At 38.6% G+C, this 22,189-nt stretch overlaps 2 protein-coding genes and 1 long non-coding RNA gene across 9 annotated transcripts in view; 2 read left to right on the forward strand and 1 right to left on the reverse strand.

Moving 5' to 3' along the window:
- LOC105230657 (uncharacterized) overlaps window positions 1–22,189 on the reverse strand; it is a 93,325-nt gene that overhangs the window by 5,466 nt on the left and 65,670 nt on the right. The window contains exons 1-18 of one of the 7 annotated variants that reach the window (XM_049453766.1): window positions 14,253–14,489; window positions 6,901–7,102; window positions 6,481–6,828; window positions 6,295–6,389; window positions 6,058–6,182; window positions 5,817–5,893; window positions 5,474–5,606; window positions 5,219–5,361; window positions 4,835–5,021; window positions 3,988–4,100; window positions 3,661–3,921; window positions 2,417–3,493; window positions 1,843–2,299; window positions 1,628–1,791; window positions 1,478–1,571; window positions 1,321–1,405; window positions 1,099–1,238; window positions 34–288 (exon numbers count right to left, since the gene is read on the reverse strand). In XM_049453766.1, coding sequence (XP_049309723.1) covers window positions 34–288; window positions 1,099–1,238; window positions 1,321–1,405; window positions 1,478–1,571; window positions 1,628–1,791; window positions 1,843–2,299; window positions 2,417–3,493; window positions 3,661–3,921; window positions 3,988–4,100; window positions 4,835–5,021; window positions 5,219–5,361; window positions 5,474–5,606; window positions 5,817–5,893; window positions 6,058–6,182; window positions 6,295–6,389; window positions 6,481–6,828; window positions 6,901–6,976 — 3,830 coding nt within the window. In that variant the 5' untranslated portion in view covers window positions 6,977–7,102; window positions 14,253–14,489. Of the gene's footprint in view, window positions 1–33; window positions 289–1,098; window positions 1,239–1,320; window positions 1,406–1,477; window positions 1,572–1,627; window positions 1,792–1,842; window positions 2,300–2,416; window positions 3,494–3,660; window positions 3,922–3,987; window positions 4,101–4,834; window positions 5,022–5,218; window positions 5,362–5,473; window positions 5,607–5,816; window positions 5,894–6,057; window positions 6,183–6,294; window positions 6,390–6,480; window positions 6,829–6,900; window positions 7,103–7,182; window positions 7,306–9,313; window positions 9,570–14,252; window positions 14,490–22,189 lie in introns of those variants that run through there. The other 6 variants (XM_011211577.4, XM_049453764.1, XM_049453763.1 and 3 more) reach the window with 6 other exon arrangements.
- Window positions 8,003–14,232, forward strand: LOC125777846 (uncharacterized). Its single transcript, XR_007422423.1, has 3 exons — window positions 8,003–9,077; window positions 9,568–11,766; window positions 11,851–14,232. It is a non-coding gene; the product is annotated as an uncharacterized LOC125777846 (long non-coding RNA).
- LOC105230726 (odorant receptor 47b) lies at window positions 16,549–18,827 on the forward strand. The gene is made up of 6 exons (XM_029552179.2): window positions 16,549–16,938; window positions 17,017–17,188; window positions 17,611–18,158; window positions 18,214–18,418; window positions 18,479–18,637; window positions 18,708–18,827. Exons 1-6 carry the CDS (start codon window positions 16,727–16,729, stop codon window positions 18,759–18,761), a joined length of 1,350 nt encoding a protein of 449 aa, XP_029408039.1. The 5' UTR covers window positions 16,549–16,726; the 3' UTR covers window positions 18,762–18,827.

Raw genomic sequence — 22,189 nt, forward strand, 5'->3', positions numbered from 1 at the left:
ACACATCTCTCAATATGATTATTGGCCACTCACCCAAATCTATCAATAAGTTGTATGCTTCTCCCCGAGTATGGATCACGTGCCACCACATTAGTGGCAAATATATCAGTTACGTGATTGTAACCATCTTGTGCCTCCAGTCGGAAAGTCAGTGGGTCTCCCACTGCTATCGTGGTTGTTGGGCGTCCTTGATAGAGAATCATTAGACGGACTTTAGAACTTAGAGTATTCTCCGCAGGAAGGTATTCAATGGGTATGGGACTGCCAGATCTGTCGGATTCAGAAAGACTTCATACAGAAACATATTATTGCCGAAGCAACAAAGTTTAACAAAAACGCAAGACATCTCGTTATCTTGGTTTCCATATCACTTCGTTGTGTTACATATAAAGCAAGTTATCGGGATTAGTGAGAGCTAATTAAAATTAATGTATATTGTGGCCATGACCATAGTGAAACCAAAGAGCTTTGTCTCACTTGTGTTCAGCCTTATGAATAGAGATTGGACAGTCGACTAGCTAAACAAATGTGCAGATTAACTAGTGAGTGTGCTATAAGATTACCGCGTGCGTCGTAAACTTGGTTCCAAACATATTTGAAAGAAGTATTCGGTACAAAATAAAATCTAATTCTATTGTGAGTATATGTAAAAGAAGAAGAAGATAATTTTGCATAAAAAATTAAATGACTAGCCATATGTCATTATATGACACGTATATATCATATCAGACAGAGCTTAACGAAATTGTCGATAATAATCATTCAATTAAGGAGCCATTTATATAAAATTGTCCCTCTGCAAATCCGAGATTTACTATATTATGTAGTACAACAATTCTTTTATTTTTTCCAAGTTGGGACGTGATGAAGGCTTATACCAACACAATATAACGAAGTATATGCAACGCTGTCCAGAGCAATTCCTTTCTGCATACTCTGAAGATTTATATTAACGAATTTTATTTCTTAGACAAATAGAGTAACCGCTTATGTTGGCAAACTACACACTACACAATTGTGAAACTTCATATACGCCTACAAGTATGCTATAGAATTCTACGGCTTCTACAACTGACCACTTCAGTTCGTCTGGCTTACCCTGCACCAATATAACCGGAAGTGACAACTGCTTCCCCTGGTCCACGGAAGACACAAGTTAGATTGTATCGTTTGTCACGACTGGTCTGCACATTATCAGAAAATTGCACAACAACAATGTTGGTCAGCGTATCGCCATACTGCAAATATAATTAAATTACTTGTTATATAAAGGCATTGTAAATTTAGTTAGTGAGATAAAGAGATTTAAACTTGGTATACTCTTTGGGTGCCGCAATCGGGATAGCCTTGTGGACCGCTGATGCGTAGCACATTTACAGTGCCACCGTTGCCGCGGAAGAAGCATCTATAAAATCGTGACATAAATAATTAAACAAACATTATACTGTCAAATAAACAATGTGAACATTGTACGTACCGGTCATAGTACCCGTATGTATAGATACGTCCAAGGAATCCTTCCGGAGTGCGTATAGTGAATTCCATTCCCTCTTCGTTGCAAGTCTGCGTCACTGAAATTCTCATATGTTTAACTTTACTCCCAGGTTTAAACACGTTATCCACTCACCATCCATACACTCGCCATCACTACGACCCAAACTACGCTCGTAGTAATCGTAATTAGCCGCATCGAAATTGCTTGGATCATGGACGTCCAGTTCACGTGAATCCCGATCACTTAGCTCACAATTGGGCAAATCGCGTTCATCGTAGTTTGTAGCGGCTGCATCCCTGTTGAAGAAAAAGAGTTAGATTTGTTATTTTTGGCTTATTTTAGCATACCTGTAATTGAAGCTACGACAAATAAATTCTCGAGATTCAATACACTCTCGTTCGCACTGTATTAGAGAAGGCACGACTAGTGAACGCCGCACATAGTGTCGGCGCATTTTGTGTCTTGCTGCGATTTGTTTGAAATTGTCAGTCTCTTCACAGCGCGTCACTGGGGGCCGTGATGAACCACCGCTGGACGCTACTGGTCCAATGCTTCCAGCTGCCCCATAGGGATGTAATGGTGGTGGCAAAGGTCGATTGTCGTCAAGTGGGGGCGGAGCACCCAGCCCATGTCCATAGGGACGATTGAAGGGACTTTCATAGTGAGGATAGCCGCCACCACCACCCAAAGGTCTTCTGCCGATAGGTCCCTCGTATTCCCGATCATAGCCACCATAACGGTCGCCATAGCGTTCCTCGTAATCTACATCAAAATAATGTGGTGGCGGAGGTGGACGATCATAACCTAAATAAATATAATCAAGTATTTATTATTTAACCTCCGATTTGAAGAAATTTGGAGTTAATAACACAAAAGCCTGTCTAGTTAGTTAGTGCATTTAATTATTTGCCATGGGCTCACCTGGTCTTACACCACTGCTGCTACCACTGCTACCATATCGATTGCCATATTTATATATATCGATGGGGTAGCGGTCAGTACCTACCGGAAATCGGTTTGGTGTAGAGGGGTATTTACTTATGGTTGTGGGTGGCACTAAAGGTGCTGGGGGATAACGCTTTGCTGAATCTGGTTCTGGTCTTCGAGCAGTGTGTATTAAATCATCTGGAGGATAACGGCCGTCTGGTCCAAATCGTTGCGGGGGTTGGCCACCCCGTCCATCGGTCAACAAAGGGTAGCGCGAGTCAATGGAGGAGGGACGAAAACGTTTATCAAGGAAGAAGTTGTCAGGGGCATCTCGTCCAGTGTAGCCATATGCAGGATCTCTTTCCGGTGGATAGCGTGAGGGATACCTACTAGCATAACGATCTTGTGGGTAACGGCTTGCAGTACCATAAGGACGATAGGGTAGATCATCATCTGGAGGATAAGGTCTAGTGTGAGGCAGATCACTGGGTAATCCGTTATCGTTGATTGATGGTATGGGATAACGGTCTAGAGGGCGGGGAGAATACGGACCCCGGCGTGGATAGCCTTCAATGGGGTAACGATCACGATCACTATCACGATCTCGTTCACGGTTACGCTCGCCATAACGACCTGGTGGATAACGATCGTTAAAACCTGGATAACGTTCACGTTCACGATCATTGATCGGGAAACCATCTCGATCCCCTACTGGATATCGATTTCGATCTCCAGGATAACGATCACGATCACCACCAGGATATCTATCACGATCATGCTCCCTAATAAGAAAATGATCACGATCACGGTCACGGTCACGGTCGAATGGAAGACGATCATTGGGATAACGATCACGTTCTCCTGGATAACGTTCTCGATCACCTGGATATAAATCTAATCCCACACCTGGATAACGATCACGATCACTTGGATATCGCTCTTGATCGCCAACAGGAAAGCGTCCCGGTGGAAAGCGTTCTTCATATGGATCGCGACTGTCAACAGATGATGGATAACGACCATCGTTAGCATACCGGTCACCACCGCCGCTCCCGCTACCTGGATAACGATCTAGGAAAGGAGTGTTAATAAAGTGTTAGTTGTTAGTTTGTTAGCGGTTATCGTTATGTAATCACACATACGAATTGCAATATCAAAGGAAGTTAGAAATAAAAATTTAGTAAATGTATTACAGTTAAACATTAACTAACATTTATAATTGCATGTCTTAAACCTACCATATTCATTAGGTGTTGGATAGCGATCGTAAGGGCGTCCGTAATCGTCAACACTACCGCCAATCGGTGTCCCTGAACCAGCGGTACCGCCACCGCCAGTGGGGTATCTACCACCACTACTGCCACCTGCTCCCGTGCCATAACGGTCGTCATCTTTACTGGGGGGCCGCCAATTAGAGCTTCCATGCTCACTTGGCCTGTGACTGCCACCATTGCTAACGCCACCGTGTCCTTCCGTGTCTCCACCGCCAACCACGTTCACTTGCATAAAAATAACACAATCAGAGAAATAGAAGAGTTTTGTGGCAACGGAATTGCTCTACTTACGCATTAGATTCTCGTAATAGTCGTAGTCTGCGTCGTAAATAATACGCATGCCGTCCTTTTGATTGTAACGACTCAAGCGGCAAGTGCGAAAGCGATCACTGTAAACCGCCGATCTACAACGAAAAGGCAAATAAGTGCACGCGTTAAAGATCATGAATTTAGCGTGGCAAGTTTATTTAATTAATTTGATTGAATCACCGTACTACTATTTATTGCCCGCTACTTGGAATGTTAACATTGTTAACGGACAACATAGAAAGAAACAACCGTAGTGACAGTTATACCTGCTTTCCACTTGTTGCACCAATTAGTTTACCATCAAAACCACAACTCTAAGAAAAAATTACAAGCCATGAGTGAATGCCTTGAATGCGATTTCTAAGCACAAATTAATTTCTATACGATATACAAGTATATATAAAAAAAGTCGATAACGTCGGCACAAGGAGTCCGTTATTGAAAATACAACATCTTTCTCAAAACGAACAACCGCACCGAGGTGGTTAAGATGTCTTAAGATATACACTTTATATTATTTATACGAGTATATACCAAGATTCTATTGTTGGTCACTTAGTATGGTTTCCAGGCTCACACAATATTGATTTGCTATAATTTTTTATTGAATTTACGAACTTACAATAAGTTGTTAAAATCATGGTTGCATGTATTGGCGGTGCCTTTGCGGATATTTGCTTTGAAATTCTAATAAAAATGCTTCAACAATTCTTTTTTCTACTTTATATTAGTAAGAGCACTAGTTTCTTGATATTGGTGATAATATTTACATTCCTTGACCCAATCGTATCGCAGCAGAAAGTATATATCGATTGTATCATCCACTTACCGACACTGGAAGCTAGTTTGACGCAAACACTCGTCGAGGCATTCACTCAAGGAGCGGCCAGTAATCTCGGAATGAAATTCTCCACCCAGACGTGAATTTCGGTAACGCTGAAAAGCCGTGTCGGGTCGGCGACCCGAAGAGAATAAATGCGACGTAACGGAATTATCGGGATAATCAGTGGCACGTTCTGCAATAAATTTATTAACAATGATCAATTAGGATAGTGAAATGTACTGAACAATCAAATGAAAAGCTGAAAAGGTTTTGTTTTAAAAATAATATTTATGGACAGACGAGGGTATGTTTGCTATGGTTGGGTAATTCTATAGCGTTAATTACTTTCTTAATACCCTCTTTGCCAACACAAACGTATCTTGCACTTACGGTTGTCTAAGCAGACCAGATCGTAAAAATGATGCGTTGGACTGGAACTGATACTGATGTCATCTTTCTGTGAAATAGAATCCTCTTCAGACAAAATGCACTGCTTCGTCTGATCATCAAACTCGACAGAACGACAAAAGTATCTGAAATTGCACAACATTTGCTATGCTAGTAATTATTTCATTACATTTGCACAAGGCACGGCAACTAAATTATTATGTAATTTCGTTGCTGTTTTCAAATGGCACTTCTTACTTCTCGGCTCGTAGACACATAGTCTGACATTCCTCCAAAGTCATGTTATTGAAAATATCCACTTCGAAGGGACCGCCTAGTCGTTTATTCTCCTCTTTAACGAACACGGCCAGACCGTCACAACGTCGCTCAGCTGCGAAAAATTGATATTTAATTGCTTGTACCAGGTGTACACTTCGGAATATACATGTGTATGTGTGTACGTAAGTAAGTTTTTGATAAGTGGCATTTGTTTTGATTTGAATGATTAGAAGATATACGCTTAGCCGGTTATTAAATGAACGTGTGTTAGTAAGTGCAAATAGAGCAAAATGAAAAGGACTATGAAACTGGATTTGCGTACCATTCAAGCAGGTGTTTTCCAAGTAGTCAGAGTTGGGGTCATCTTCTAGTAATTCTGGATGTGTGCGGCGTGTGAACCTGTTGATGGGGAGATAAATATTTAATTTGCAATAGTTATGTTCACCCAAGTACAATGTAGACAACTATCACTGAGTATTCTTAGATAAAAAATTGAAAGACTATGAGGTGTGCATCTTTATGCTGAACCAACCGATATACATAGATTCATATGTACCACTCACCTGCTTAACGTACAGGAACGCATTGTGGAGTCGAAATTGGCGGAGCGACAAACGAATGCGAATTCATTCAAACACTTATCCTCACAATCCGAACGATTCGCTGCCGTAAACTGTATGAATACAAACTTGAATGTGTTAACGATAAAAGTATTACAATAAATACAATGATCATAGCAACAACAATGATATATTAAATAAGTAACAGTTATAGTACGCTGATAGTCATCACACACACACCTCCTTGACATCCGAGATTGGTAATTTCAATTTCTTGCGCGGATGCCGCTCAAACACATACCGCCTACTGGGACATTCTCTTTCCGGGCGATTGGCTACAAGTTATGAAGCGATAAATGCATTGATTTAATTATATAGAATCTAATGATATTAGAATTGAGCATTCCGCTCTGTGCTGGCACTTACAGGTCAAGCAAATCTCATTGAAATGCACACTATTTGGTACCAGCATCAGACTGCCGATGCCCTCAGGGCCTGCTTGTTCGGATGTTAGGTAGCAAAGGGATTCTTCGTATTCGGAGGTGCCGCCGAAAGAGGTGATGCGACTGCCTGGTTGAAAGTCGAAGCTGGTGCAGGTGCGCACCAAGTTGTTGGTGCCGGTGCGATCGCGCAGACACAAATCTTGGCACTTTTCTAAGACTCGAAAGGGCGGCGCTGTGTCGCGCACCACATCATCGTCGTAACCCTGCAGTTGTTGGTTGGGCAGTCGTTCGTATAGGACGCGTCCCAAACCATTCTTACACGTTGTTTGTGCTACGGAGATTAGCAGACGCAACAAATTGGCAGTTTAATGCAATTGTGACATGAGTAAAAGGGAATTCTCACCGTAACTGGCTTGAAAGCCTATACTAAATACTACAGCTAAGTATATAAAATCAAATGTTCGCTTGGAGTTTGTCATTGTTTTAGTGAGCCTAATGAGTACTGACTTTATTTTTCGTCTTTCCAATGATTTGGTTGTATTTATTTATAAGACGGTTGGCGGTTCTGGTCGCATTCTTACAGATCGCATACTTATTAGTCTAAACTGAAATCATAGAAAAATATATAAATGTAAATGTAAGTTTTTAAGGACATACATTCATATTTGATAGTATTAATATTTACTCTAGTACTATGATACTTTGCTACGACGTCAAATAGCGTTTTGGTTAGATAATATGCTAAACGAATATCAGCGGCACACGAAACAATAATTAACAACTCGAAAAAATTATTCTCATTTTACGTTGTTGCCATCTCATCCAAAAAACATCAGCCCAAAATTGTTAATGTATACTTGTTTACTTTGAGATCTTTGGCTATTACTTATAGCAAGATCGTTATTTGGATTACTCATACTGGGAGATAATTTGCTAATATTCACACTCATATTTAAAGAACCTCGTTCAAAGTAGACTTTGACCACATAAATGGGAGGTAATACAAAGTGAATACAAAGGTCCAAAAAATTGTCGGTGCATTGTAGGAGGTCGATTCGGATTGGAAACATTTGTAACAGGATTTAATCTCTGTTAATCTTCTCTCTAACCAATGGAAAAGATCGCATCTACAGATAAATAGATTAGATATTTGTTCTAGATTGAAAACTTCCTATATCAAAAAAAATTTACTATTTTAAGAGAAAAATTGAAATCGCCGAGCAAATGCAATGACAATATGGTATTTGCAATCTAAATATACCGTACGATTGAACTAAGTAATGGCAAAAAATTCTGGGTAAATTTTAAACAATATTTTTACTATACACTTTAATAAAATTGGTACTTAATAGTAAAATAATTTCATAATTAAATTATTTTAATTCTTCAATTAAATTATGCATATACTACTAAATATTATTGTACCAGAAAATGATTTTGACCTAAATAAAGGGACATTATGACCATTTAGAATCAGACAAAATACAAAGCCACCAGCCAGCTGCAACTCTTACCCTTATTACATATGTACATTTGTATATTGATATATGTACAAAACCTGTTGAAACTATTGTGGGGCATTTAAACACGTACTTTTGTTGTTGCTTAACCGTCACTCGATGGAAGCTGCTTTTTGGTCATTGGGAGCACTATGCGTAACGAAATGACTATCAAAGTGATTACCATAAGCCAACAAATATGAGGTGCTTGCATTCGTGGGCAACTCATTCCCGAGCTTGAATTCGATTTTCCAGCGATCATCTTTTTATTGTGAACAGCATGGCCGGATGTTGGTTCCGGTTCGATGTATGTGTATGTGTATGTTGCGTACGGTTTTCTATGTATAATACATGAGTGTGTTAAAAGTGAAAAATGTCAATTGTCACTTTGACATTTATTGTTCACTTGTTCATTCGTTCTGGTTAGTTTATTTGCTTGTTTTGTTGTTATAACAAATATGCCACGCGGCATTGGCATTCGATTTGGATGGCTCGCCCACTTTTCCTACTACTTTCATATCTCTTGTGGTGTTGGAGAATGTGGAAATATTTCCGTGAAATCGAAGTCAACGCACTTTTGTAGCATTAAGCCTTATAGCCACAAAAATATTAAACGGGTGTTAAAAACACCGTTGAAATTGAAATCAGTGTAGCAAACGTTATAATTTGAATTTTGTGTGGATTTGTGATCAGTGGGAACATAAAACTAGATTAGAGTAGATATTGAGAAATGTAACTTAAAGACATTCATTTATTAATTATTATGCGCATTTATATTTAGATCAAAATATGGTCAGATTATCAAGTATAAAAGGAGCTTATTCCACTAATTAGTTGAGTAAGCAGTAAATCAAAAAAATATATCTTGAAAGTCTTATTGAACTTTTTTTATGTGCTTATACAAATTATAACAAGATGCGTTTAGACGTCTGCTAACATTTCAATGTAATGTATTTTAATATCCGACATTTTTGCACAATTTTGGACGCAACAAATTGGCGGTTTAATGCAATTGTGATATGAATAAAAGGGAATGCTTGCCGTGACTGGCTTGAAAGCCTATACTAAATACTACAGCTAGGTATATTAAATCATTTGCACAATTTTGGAAGAACACAATACTTCCATAACTATATACCAATTGGAAGTTGAAGTATATATTAGCGGCTTATCGATGCTTGGTTTCTGGATTATTCTTACCCTTAGATCAAGATAATATTAATCCAAAACCCCCAACGCTAGCTTTGCGCAGTCTCCGCTTTGCTTTTCGATTCTTAAAGTATACTATGATTATTTGAAGCATTTATTTGAACTTACTTTTATATATATAGTTTTCACCAAAAATCTTAAAAGAATCAAAGCTATCTTTGTTTAATTTTCCGATAAAATGTTTTTCGAAAAGTTGTTATGAGTATCTTAATTAACATAACATTCAACTTTTTTTTGTTAAATTCACAAATCGGTAAGCACTCGTATTTGCAACAAATTTCACTTTTCTTCTTTCTACTTTCTTCTTCGCCCTTTCCACTTTTAAAAATTTAAATAAATTTTCCTTTTTTTATTTTTTGCAGGACCTATGTGTCAACTGTACTCTTTCCCAATTAATGGGGCAATTGTCCGGAAAACTCGACCGATTGCTGGAAAATCTCGCGCTGTACTAAAAGTGTTGAGCGCACGTCAGAACTCAAGCCCCTGATACGGGTGGTTGGCGATTTTGGGTTGGGGCCAACAAAGCATTTGTCCATCAGCGAATAACACTAAACCAACAACACTTGCGCACAATGAATATTGGAGTTTAATGTTGCAATAACAACTAAAACAATGTAAAAAATAACGAAGCCACGCATTCAGTCCATACAGAAACAGAAAAAAATATTAATTAGATGCGCACACACAATAGTAACAATTCGAAAATGATACGAATACCGAAATCTATTGTGATGCAAATCTGCGCTGCTACCACCACTAACATGACTCTGCCGCACAAACGCACGATAATGGTCGCATGATTGTCGCGCTGCCGGGCGTTATTTGTGGGAGTTGTCGCCGACGCGGCAAGGTGCCATAACTATACCCCGAACACTAACACATAGATAATCATACAGGCCCGCACGCACACTTTTACATAGGCAAATATTGCCACACACTGCCGCCAAATTACGACCTTACACGTTCACGGACTGATCATTTCGATCCCTCCACCGATTTAGCCGTGTGCTCTGATGTCATCAGACTATTTATTCCATCAACAGAAGTTTTCGAAACTATACCACTTTACACTGAGGTCTCTGGCAAATGCGGTCTTTTTCTGAGAATATTGTTTGCGTTCTGTGTACAAAGTTGACGGTTATGCTTGGAGCCAGTCGCTGCAGTGGTTCGCCCTCGGCAACAGCATACGCAGCGCGGCGGCTGCGTCGTTGGTCATGTTTGAATGAACAACGCAAGCTTCAAGCTTTTTGCTTCAACATTTGTACTTGGCTTTGTTTTTGTTATTTAATGCGCCTTCATAAAGAACACTGAACGCGTGTCGGACACAGTTGTGATTGGCAGGCCCAAAACGCCACTCTGCGCTTACGATAAAGCATTGCGTGGCAAACAGTCAATATGTTAAAAAGCCAATATATTTGTATTGAAATTTTTGCGACCGCTTGAAAGGTCAACGAATCCGCCATTAATTGCTGCTGCTGTGGGCAGAGCATGAAATTTTAATTGTATTCACCAAATATAGCAGGTTGTAATTTTCATGAATAAACGGTATCGTGCAAAACATATGGCACTGGGTTGCTTGGTAAAACTTATTTCTAATTTTGTTTCAGCTCAAGTCCTTTAGTGTCAATTAAATCCTCACTAGTTTAGGCAGCATAAACGGTTCCATTACGATGCGGCGCATGTTTGAAACAAGTCTTGGGCAAATCTAATGCAACTAGCTGATGCTGGTGTGGTGGGCATGCCAATTAACAAATATAATGCTCATAGAAATTCATAATTTTTTAAGTTGATTTTCTTCGATCGCTTCTGACTATAAGAATACATTTTAAACACTCGTTTTTGCAATGACCCCATATATGGACAGCTCCCTTAGCCGGACAAAATCTCCGGTTATGAAGAATTTCACTGTATGTATACTACCATATACCCAGGAACAACAACATACCATATTGTAGATTTGATGTGAAGAACCATGATGGTCAACTGACCAGAACTATAACTATTGTTCCTATTTTACTATTTTAGAGCACACACAACTAAAACTGAAAATCCATGTAGAAATTGACAGATGGAAAGTATTGTAAAATTATATATATTTACATGCGTTTATATATACATATGTACATATGTATATTGTTGCTTTGGCGAATTGTACATGCATAATATATACGAGTATTTGCTTCTGAGGCTGCCGTTAACACCTTATGGTATTGGATGCCGACAGTTCGACGGACTACAAATGGCGATAAGCACACACCGCGCAGACCGGAAGCCACAGTCCGCTGCTTGGTTGTTGAAGTTCAGCGCGCCAACAACATTATCAATACGTCAACAGTCGCTCACACCTATGTTTTGTATGTTTGTGCAAATTATTCCATTACAATCGGAGGTCAACTGCCAGTTAGCAGTCATGTGCATAAATAAAGCCTTTGATATCTATAGAATTTTGGATTTTTTTCTAGCTTTTCAACAAGCCCAAACGCAAATAAATTTTCTGTTGATCATTGATCTAGAAAGTTTATTGTGGATCAGTAATCCAGGCAGAACGATATGTAAAGAAGGTAATAATTATTTGATAAAAGACATTTAAGAACGCTTTAATATACATTTTAACTAAATTGGGAATGTTGTTTCTACATTTTCAGTGATTAACATACAATTATGATCGAATTGAGAGCATGACCAATTACCATATACCAGCAATTTTATGAAAGTCACCCTCAACGGCATTTTTTCAAAAGTGAAAAGAACGTTTCTTTATTATGATGAAAGAAGTGACGACGGTACTAAAACTGAAATCCATTAAAAAGTGTTACTGTATTATAATGTATTATATAAATTGAATTCATGGTTCCTTACCATATAACAACGGAGTTTTAAGATTCGTTGCTCATAATAAAGTCGACCGAAAAGTGCTAGCGGATTTATCGAAAAAGAAGATGGAAATCTGACTCCGGTTCCTGACATTTCATTTCACTCTGATTGACAAGCAGAGGAAGTTTTCAAGTCGAAATTGGAGTGCCCTGTAACGCTATCGCTTAATCTATAAAGAATCCACAATAACATTTAACCTTTTCCCTTAAATTTGAGAAAATTTCTTAGTTTCCTTCCTGTCTGTGGGCTTTCCTTCTACGCAATATAATAAGCGGGAGTTCGTAAAGATGCTGCTTTCTTACAAACTAATATTTGTTTTATTGTTTCGTTGCTTTTTGCCCTAACTAATCAATGACTCATTCTTACATGGCTTGCAGCACGAAGCTTTTCATGTAGTAGCAAGTGTTGTTATTGCCAATCGTAAATATCGTAAATGTTGCAAGATCTTTGCATGCGTAGTGGCTTTTGTTGTTGCGCTCTCAGCCAATTATCATAGCTTCTCGTCGTTCACCTTCACCTTGTGGCATTACTTTTCTCGATGTTTGCTGGTTTTGCGACTGTGCGGTGTTTCCGTTATCACTTTTGCTACAATAGATCAATACACTAGTTCCCATATCGCTAAACTGATGAACAGAGATTGCTGATCCGCAGGCGTTTCAAGCGTTGGTATGAGTGCATCATCAATGTATGTCATCGTTTTCTTTTTTCGTTGTTTTCTGAGTGTACACTGTGCGAAATATATTTTATTTATACTGTAAATTTTTTCTTTAATTTCAACACGTTGTCTAAACACCATCATTTTGCTAGGCCAACCTATTTTATGTACATACACTAATAATAAAAGTACGAAATGAATATTAAATAAGCGATTATTCAAAATGAGCTTCTAGGTTCACGACGTTTCAAGAACATGCCCTGTAGTACCTGTGTATTTTTCCTATTTGTTAACATCAACCATATAAAGCACAGTAAAGAACATGCAACATACCAAAAAAAGAGAATGTTGTCTCGCGACTTCGATAAAATAGGCATACGTGCGTGCGCATACATTTTTGCATAAAACCGTTGAGTGTCGAAGTATTGAATAAGGAGTGCAGAAACGAAAGAAAGAACGAGAAAATAGTCGTGTATGCTGCAGTGGATATGCATAGAAGTAAATTGAAGGTGCCGCTTACGAAAGTGGCTGTGCGCGGTTGATTGGGCTCATGTATGGATGCACCATGCGAGAGTGCTTATGTATGTAAATTTGTGTATTATTAGTTTTAAGGTTGCCAACAATAACTGTTATCATACGGTGTTGGCAATCAAAAAAGCAGCTATTTGCCAAGCTCAGCGTCGAACGGACAGCGCTGGCCATCTCAGGCGCACAACAACAGTAATCATGTGGCAGCATCAGCAGCCGTGGCCGTACAGCAAAACCTGTGCCATTAGCAACATTTTACTGAACGGTTCATTCGAAATTTGTATATGCACATGGGGAAGTGGAAAGGGGAAAAATATGAACATTATCCAACATACATACATATATACCTGTAGATTCATCCATCTAAATATGTACATATACACATTGGATGAACGGGAATGCGTCTTTGCGTGTGCGCATAAGATATGCAAACCAACTGAATAGGTTGTTGTTGTAGATTTACTGGTATTTATTCTAATATCCTCGAATCCACTGAAATATTTATAAATGGATATGTACTTGATTTTTGCGTGACATATTAGATCATCGCCAAAGTTGATGTCTGAATTTGTGGAGATAACAAATAATGAACCAATAATGTGCTTTTATAAAAAGCAAACCAAGCGAATAGCATGTTACTTCACACAATGAACGAATACTTGTATTTATATGAATTTGTATAAATTCGCGTATTTCATAACATTCGGCCATTCGACAATGCGAAGGGCATTGAACTTTCGCCATTTTGCGATCAGTAATATTATGTATCGAGAAGTACGCTCTTGTCAAGAGCTATACATTATTTGTTCTAATCGTGTACATATGTAGATTACTTTAAAATTCCTGTACCAAAAAAGATAACGGAAGTATTGCTGTTAACAGAACCTCAACACTGTTTAAAAAACTTCGCTGCAGAATCACTCTTCATATGAGCGTATTTTTGAAAAGCTAAATAAATGCTAACTCTACAAAACTGGTAATTCTACTCACTTAGTGGATTGTGTCAGCCTCCAGTAACTTCGGTATTATTCAGAAGTCGACGATGAAAATCTAAATTTGCCGTGTCCCACAATCCGACATCAGCTGGCTCTTAAGCCAACATGGAGTACTTGTTTTTTAACTCTTTGCCACGTGCATCTGATTTTACCACAACCATACTCAGGGTATTATACGCTGTATGGCTATGTACATACATACATATGTACATATTCTGCGACTCGTAGTTCTTGGTGCTCCGCATATATTATTGCATTGCGTATTTGGCTAATTGTGGTGACTGTGAATGCAGGAAAACAGCGCCATACACCTTCAAATCTTGCCACATATTGTCGGTAATTTACAAGGCGTCTCAATTAGAGGCTTTGTGGGGCACGTTAGGCGGCCGTAGGCGCAATGTCCGCCCCGCGATCATCTTGCGGCCCGTACTTGCCGAACACAAGAGCGATTGCAATAAATCGCTTTGGACAGGCGAATAAGATCAGCGGTAGTGGTAATTTAGCCGCCAATGTCCAATGCGGAGTGTAAGCTGAGGTGTAGCGGCTTTCTGAAAACTTTGGCGCGTGCGCCTAACTTGCTTCTCCTGTACAGCTCCCATCAGCAAAGAAGATGATGGAGACCCGTAATAGTTGTTTGTGGCGGGTGTTGCTGATAAGCAAGCTAACTGGCTGCTGATTACGTTGGCGTTAGTCGGCTAAGCATACAATGTGAAGTATGAATATGTATTGCTAATGTTATCTTTATTTTCAATATTTTTACTGATCGTAAATTGCCTTTGGATGTGATCGGCGCTGACGTAACAGTAATTTTGATCGCATTTTTTAGTGTTGTTAATATTGATACTTTTCCTTTGGCAATAAAAACCTCAAACACCCGTTCACGCCACATTAAGGTAAACTATTAATTCATACACATAATTTTATTTGCCCAATTTCCACATCAAACTGGAACATCATTTGTAATTTTTATTATAATGTTGCAATGCAGTTGCAAACACATTGTTGTGATATTACCCATTGGTTTTAGCTCAGTTTGAATTTGGTACACTTTAGGCTCTAAGTATATTGCCAATATAAATACATATAAGGAATCATGAAGATTTAATGTTTTATGCTCGTTTAGGATTGCCTACAGAGGGGACACTTAAAGCCGAGCCGAGTGGTTTTTTCCCATTTAAACAACTCGGGAATTTACACTATAAGTACACCCTAAGCGTCATACTTGATTTCTTTCCTCTTTGAATTCATCAAAGGACGGTTTTACTACATATTCCACTTTTCAGAAAATGTATTCAGTGCTTTAACTGTTCTTCTTCCTGAAACTGATTCATAAAATAAAGTTACACCTCAATGAATTTGCCTGACTCAACTTCAATATTGTGATGGGTATTTCGCTGACCCATTGTATTTCAAATATTTCCCCATTTTCATAGCTTTTAAAGATTTTCCCTAACCGTCATTAAAGTTTTGCTGTGCCAAACAGAGCAATTACTTCCGAGTACAAAACAATCATACTTTTTTACTTTAACACTATTCAATTGCTGTTTTTTCAATTCGTCTAATACACGAGCACTTAAAATTCTTCTTCTTCATATTTATTATAGTCTATAATTCTGTAATAGTAGCCTTGCGAATATTTCCTTGAAAATAGATGCGTTTACTTTTTCTTTCGCTTAAATAGTGAAACGCAATAACCATGGAAGTAAATACACATACACCACATATGCATACATACATACATGTATGTATAACTAGGTCCATTTGTAACGATGTTTTGAGCGCTAGTCAGCGAAATAATAATAGTTACTATTGGCATGAAAAGAATACCAACAAATGGGAGGAGCTTTCAAAAGCTGAATCCTCTCCCTACATTTGTAAATTATATTTTTTACAGTTGTTATAAGTATATAATCATTCCTATCAAACATAAAAAATTTTAGGAAACGAGATGTGATGAAAGAGATTGGTGTAAAAGGCGTTTTACTCTCGATTATGTAGATATAGGACCTGCACCTATCTATAAAGATACATACATGCAGTTCCTGTTGCATATGTATATAAGTTCACTGACTAGTTCGGCTGCATAGTGGCCACATGCCATCCTCATTACGAATTCAGTGCTGAAACTGCAGGTGTACAATCACTAATTGACATGTTACGTTCGGCATGTGGCATGCGGCACGCGGCATGCAGCGAAATATTTATGCTAATTTATGGTCGTTACCTCGGTAAATTACGCATGGCAAATGTAAGCGAAATGATTCCATTAGAATGCGGTATAAAAGGCGAGTAAACAACCAGGATGAACCTGTTGGGTAGAGTACATACATATATGCGTATACGTGTGGTGACGGATATTCGCTCGTCTACCTAGCTGTAATATTTGGACCGATTAGCAAATCGCCACCGCCAACTGGCCACCGCAAAGTGTTTTATTAACTGCTGATAACAGCCGCAAGCGCATTCACGATGATCTCGCTCTCAAGCAAAGCAACCATCAGCAACACCATTGCCAGTCATAATTCTTATCTGACCAACCACAGCTATACTCATTTAAAACATACCGCAAGCAAGTTGCAGACCATTTTGGCGCCGTACCGCGTGTTGAAGGAGATGTTACGATGTGGTGAAGCGGTTCAGCCTCCCCATACTTGTTTGTTTTATTTTCGATCTTATATACGGTAAGAACTGGAAGTGGAAGAGCTTGCAGGCAATGGCAGCTGTCTAATTGTTTCTATTCCTTCGCATTATTTTTACAGTTTACTTGGACTTTGGCCGGCGAAGCGCGCTGCGGAGAACCAACTGTACTATTTCTATAATCTACTGATTATGGTGCTTTTTAGCTTCTTTATGGCAACAATCATTTGCGATCTATATGAGGCTAGCAGTGACTTTGTTTTGTTGGGAGAGGATTTGGTGGTGGTTTTGGGTGTAAGTATACTAGTTCAAGCTACGAATCGCTCTTCGTAAGCAAAACAAATTTTATAATGCATAATATACACAATAAATTCATATTACCGCTAAGATCATTTTAGATAGTGACATTATATACACCAGTGAACTTTTGGCAATGAAAACTTATCCAAAAGTATTGCAGACCTACGAGAAACGTGGCAACAATGGTTGTTTACAGATAGGGCGACTTTTGCAGTGTTTAAAGAGTCGGAAGTTTTTCCGTAGTATGGTCTAGGGTATTATTGTTTAGGTGAATACTGATACCAAAAGTACTAGAAGCTGGTAAGCCCGTGATTTACGCACGTAATTCGGATCATTATTCCATCTCAGGCATTATTATTTGATAAAACTTTCCACTGTCTATGAGACCAACTCGTTAATTTCTTTTATGTTTTCAGCTTTATTTGATATTTTTCAAAATGATACTCTTCCGCATGGGAAATGTTGACACCGATATTATAATTAATGAATTCGATGCCCTTCATATTAAACATGCTAGGGGTTTAAGTGGGGGTCCTCGAAACCGACGCATCCTTCAATGGCAAAGAAGCTTCTTTTTCGGTGAAATGTGTTTCTTCTCTGGTTTTTACATCCTCAGCCTATTGCTTTTTGCAGCTATGAGCCTACAACCGCTGCTCTCACAACAAACACTTCCCTTTCGATGTAAATTTCCTTTTGGATTAAATGATCCGGATGAACATCCAATAGCTTTTGTCTGCGTTTACTTTTTTCAATGTTTTTGTACACTATACATGTTGGTGGCCATTGTAGTGATGGATTCGCTAGGTGGCAACTCCTTTAATCAGACAACATTGAATTTACGCATCTTGTGCGAAAATATTCGACACTTGGGAATCGTCGCTGCTGGTGCTAGCAGCTCAACTTCCGAAGCAGTTGCGTGGAGGGAGTTACGAGAGGCGGTTGAATTCCATCAAAAAATTATTGGGTATGTTCGAATCATTAGTTCAAACTCTAGGTATTTGTTATATTTTCTGTTGCAGTTTAATGAACCGTATCAATCAGACGTTTTATTGGAACTATGTTTCCCAAATGGGCGCCAGCACTTTCATGATATGCCTCACGGCCTTTGAAGCTCTTTTGGCGCAGGATAAGCCAATGGTCGCCATGAAATTTCAGACATACATGTTCTCCGCCTTTATGCAGCTATTATACTGGTGCTGGATGGGTAATAGGACTTATTACGATGTAAGTTGGAATGAATTTATTACAGAGACTAAATGTTTATCTTAATATATGTATGGTTAGTCCATGGAAGTAGCTACTGCGGCCTATGAGATACGTGCATGGTATGAGCATTCACCTCTTCTGCAGCGACAATTAATGTTCATTATTAAACGTGCTCAGAAACCTTTGGAGTTCCGTGCAAAACCACTTTTCGGTTTCACATTTGCGTCATTTACTAGCGTAAGGAGTGCTCAAACGATGTTATTTCGTAATGCACAACTCTAATTTAAATGTATTTGAATATTTCCAGATCTTGAGCACATCATATTCTTACTTTGCTTTGCTGCGCACTATGAGTGATTAAAAAATATCTTCTGAACGCAATTGATAAAAAATAAACAAAATAATATATGAAGTTTTAACAAATGAAGAGTCTATATATATTTACTGATCCAATTAAGTACACATATTGCTAGTCAACATAAAAAGATTGGTATTGCAGGTGGCCGGAATTGGACTATTGCCAGCCGCACAAACAGCTCTCTTAAAATCGGCCATTATGAAAGCTGTCTTAACAAAATTAAATGAACGTAAAAGACTGGGCTTTACTCGTATGCCGAATATATTTCTTCATCATCAGTGGCCCACTACAACGTTGTAAATGCGCAGTTACTTACAAAATGAATAAAATTGATGGTAAAATATTAACAATTAATAAACACCACTTTATTGGTAGAAGCTGCAACAACGCAACTGTCAAATTTTCGCTTCAATGAACAGATATAGGAAGTCTACACTATTCCAGAAAAGTACACATACATTTGACATTTGGCTTTCCGCCTCCAATGGAGAGATATTCCTTCTTGCCGCTATTTTAATGAGTTGCATAAAGATTACTTTAACTGGTTCAATTCGATCGATAATGTTATGCACTTGAACGCACGAGCAGATGGTGCACTGTAAACCCGTTTAAGCTGTGCCGCAGGGATGTTATAATATGGAACATTGACGTCATACATGTTACGTGAGGCGTAACAACACACAGTTATGTGGCTGGCAGTGCCGCTATGATGTCCGCAAGCGATCACCGGCGCAACATTGACGGCGACAGGACACCGCAACTTGCAATACCGCACATTTAACTAGGTTGCAATTTCAGTATTCAGTTATTCAAATACTCGCTAGTATGCAACCAGAGTACATTTATTTATAAGCTAGAATGGTACATCCTACGGTTTTTGATCTCACCGTGGCGGTGGGCGCAATTTCAATTCAACAAACCGTTTAACCAACATACCAACCAATAGAATAATACAGGGTCTCCAAATAAGATGGGTATTTGATGGTGACTTTACGGGCTACGTCCGAATGATTGAATGAAGTGAGTTGTTGTTGGTTATTTTATCGACAGAATGGTCAGCAGTTAGGAACAAATGAAGTGTGTGAATAGAATGAGAATCCCTTCACGTGCCCAACTTCGGCAACTTTTTATATACCTTCAGCGACATATGTATATAATGCAGTTTATGTTAGAATGTTTATAATATTATTGCAAAAATCATATGAAAAGGGATTATTTGGATATAAGTCTGAGTAGGTTTCGATTATTTACTCCTGCGCTTGTACACTATCTTAACTGCCGATTTTGAAACACCCCATCGATAGATGTACAACGGCAATGGCAATTCACATTACCGGTGCGAACTGCTGACACATGTCCAGCTGAGCTCGCTGTCAGATAACTTTGAGTTTGAACGGAGCCAAGTCAACTGGCCGTTCAGAAGACTGTGGTCCAGAATCGACATTAGCGGCGACAAGCCAACCAATCAACAATTCACCATGCTTTTCGCACTCATGCAGCAGCAGCGAGCTTTTCTCGTGCTTGTTCCTATTTGGCTTAAAACATTTGTTTGGTTTGTGGTCAATTGTGGCCGGCTCAGCTTCATCCACACGCCGCTGATCCTCTGTTCTCTGCTCTCCTTCAGAAACGACGATGCCGTGGTTTTATTGAGAGCAATTGCTGCTACCACATTCTTGTTGTTTCTATTTTAGCCTTGTTTAGCGTCACCTTTGCGTAGCGAATAAGTGCGGAGTAGCTGCTAATCAGAAATGAACACACTTGAATAAATATGCCAGTGTGTTCAATTGCATCTATGCGATGCAGATTAAAAGCCAGCCTGTGTATTTGTTATTGGTTGTAATATACCCGAATGATATTGAAAAATGCACGCATAAATAAATTCTGCTGGTTTTGGCATGCCACAGTTGGTTTGTTATTGTTGCCTGAGGTTTGCGATTTGTGGCTTGTGGCAGTTTGGCGGTACCCATAAAGGCATTTATAATAAATTTACCTTGGCGGCGATTTCGATCCACATGCTTTGCCAACTGCTGCTGGGATCAGATGGTCGTAATTCAAATTAAACGAGTAGTTTGTGTATGAGTGTCATTTCAAGAGTAAATATGGGTTCGTGAGTTATTTTTGAACTTTCTATATATCTATATGATCAGTAAAACGGAAGGGTCTTATGAATTTCTCTTCTTTCTAGTGAGTGTTGTACAGTATCCGTTTATTGAAAACTCCGGCCACTACATACTTATGCCCTCTGCAATTCTTACGAGCCCTCCCCGCTGAGGTAGAAGTCCAATAGTTCATATCCATTCAATTTTAACTTGACCCCAATAATATTAAATTTATAGCCGCTAACATTTGAACTTAAATAACAAATATTTTTCAAAAAGAAAGGAAGACTTTGATGAAATCAACCAAAACATCTGTAATTATATACATATTTTGATCTGGTTAAAAAGATTCGAACAAATAGAAACGGCCACACAGTTATCCTCTCTATTGACTCCATTAAGAAACGAACATTTAGCTCAAAGCAAAGAGTATTATGCGGCAAATATAATCCATTGTCTGAAAAGAAATATACACACATACAAACAATATAAGAAAAGCCCACAAACTGGAACTGTCAAAGCCGGGACGAAAAGCGCCGTTGTGCCACAAATCGCTGATACAGTTGTAAAATACTTGTAATTACTTCGTATTTACAGCAACTCGGCGGATTGTTAAAGTGCAACAGCAATGATGTTATTGCAACATGTGCCACCGCCATTGTTTACACTTTTATTGATGACACATTAATATCAGGCAAAGAGGAACGCTCAAGCCAAGAAATAAGAGGAAAACGCTTAAAGCTGCTCCACCGGCGTGATTGCAATACATATGTATAAGTATAACGAATCAGTGTATTTTAATATACAAATGTGCATAGCTACATGTTGCAACGATATTCACATTGAAGCGTTAGCAGTGCTGGCGATTACTATTGCAAATTAAATTGTCTTTAGCTGGATTGTGTTCCGCATTGTATCTTGTATTGTTCGTTGCTTTCATAAATGATATTATTGATCTTTTTGTTGACATTATGCTACAATATATGTACATAAATGGTGATGAATAATGTAAGTAATAGCAACCACAATAACAAGAGTGAATGCTGTTGGATCAACGGAACATGTTGTCGCAATTGTGCTCATTTCTTAATGGTGAAAACAAGAAGAAAACTTCGAAGAAATAGAAAAGTCACAAACTATGCCAAATTCAACGAGCTGATACAATTTTTCATGAAAAGTTAAACAACTATTGATATGTGCTTGTATTATATTTATTTCATACTGAATATTAATCCACATATATGTAGATATGTAAGTACACATACATAAGTATGTATGTATGAATATGGTATAAAGTCAACCGGCGTATGGGAAGTAATGACCCGCCTTCAC

Source organism: Bactrocera dorsalis, chromosome 3 (genome assembly GCF_023373825.1).
Source record: "Bactrocera dorsalis isolate Fly_Bdor chromosome 3, ASM2337382v1, whole genome shotgun sequence".
In the NCBI taxonomy this organism is placed as follows: domain Eukaryota; kingdom Metazoa; phylum Arthropoda; class Insecta; order Diptera; family Tephritidae; genus Bactrocera; species Bactrocera dorsalis.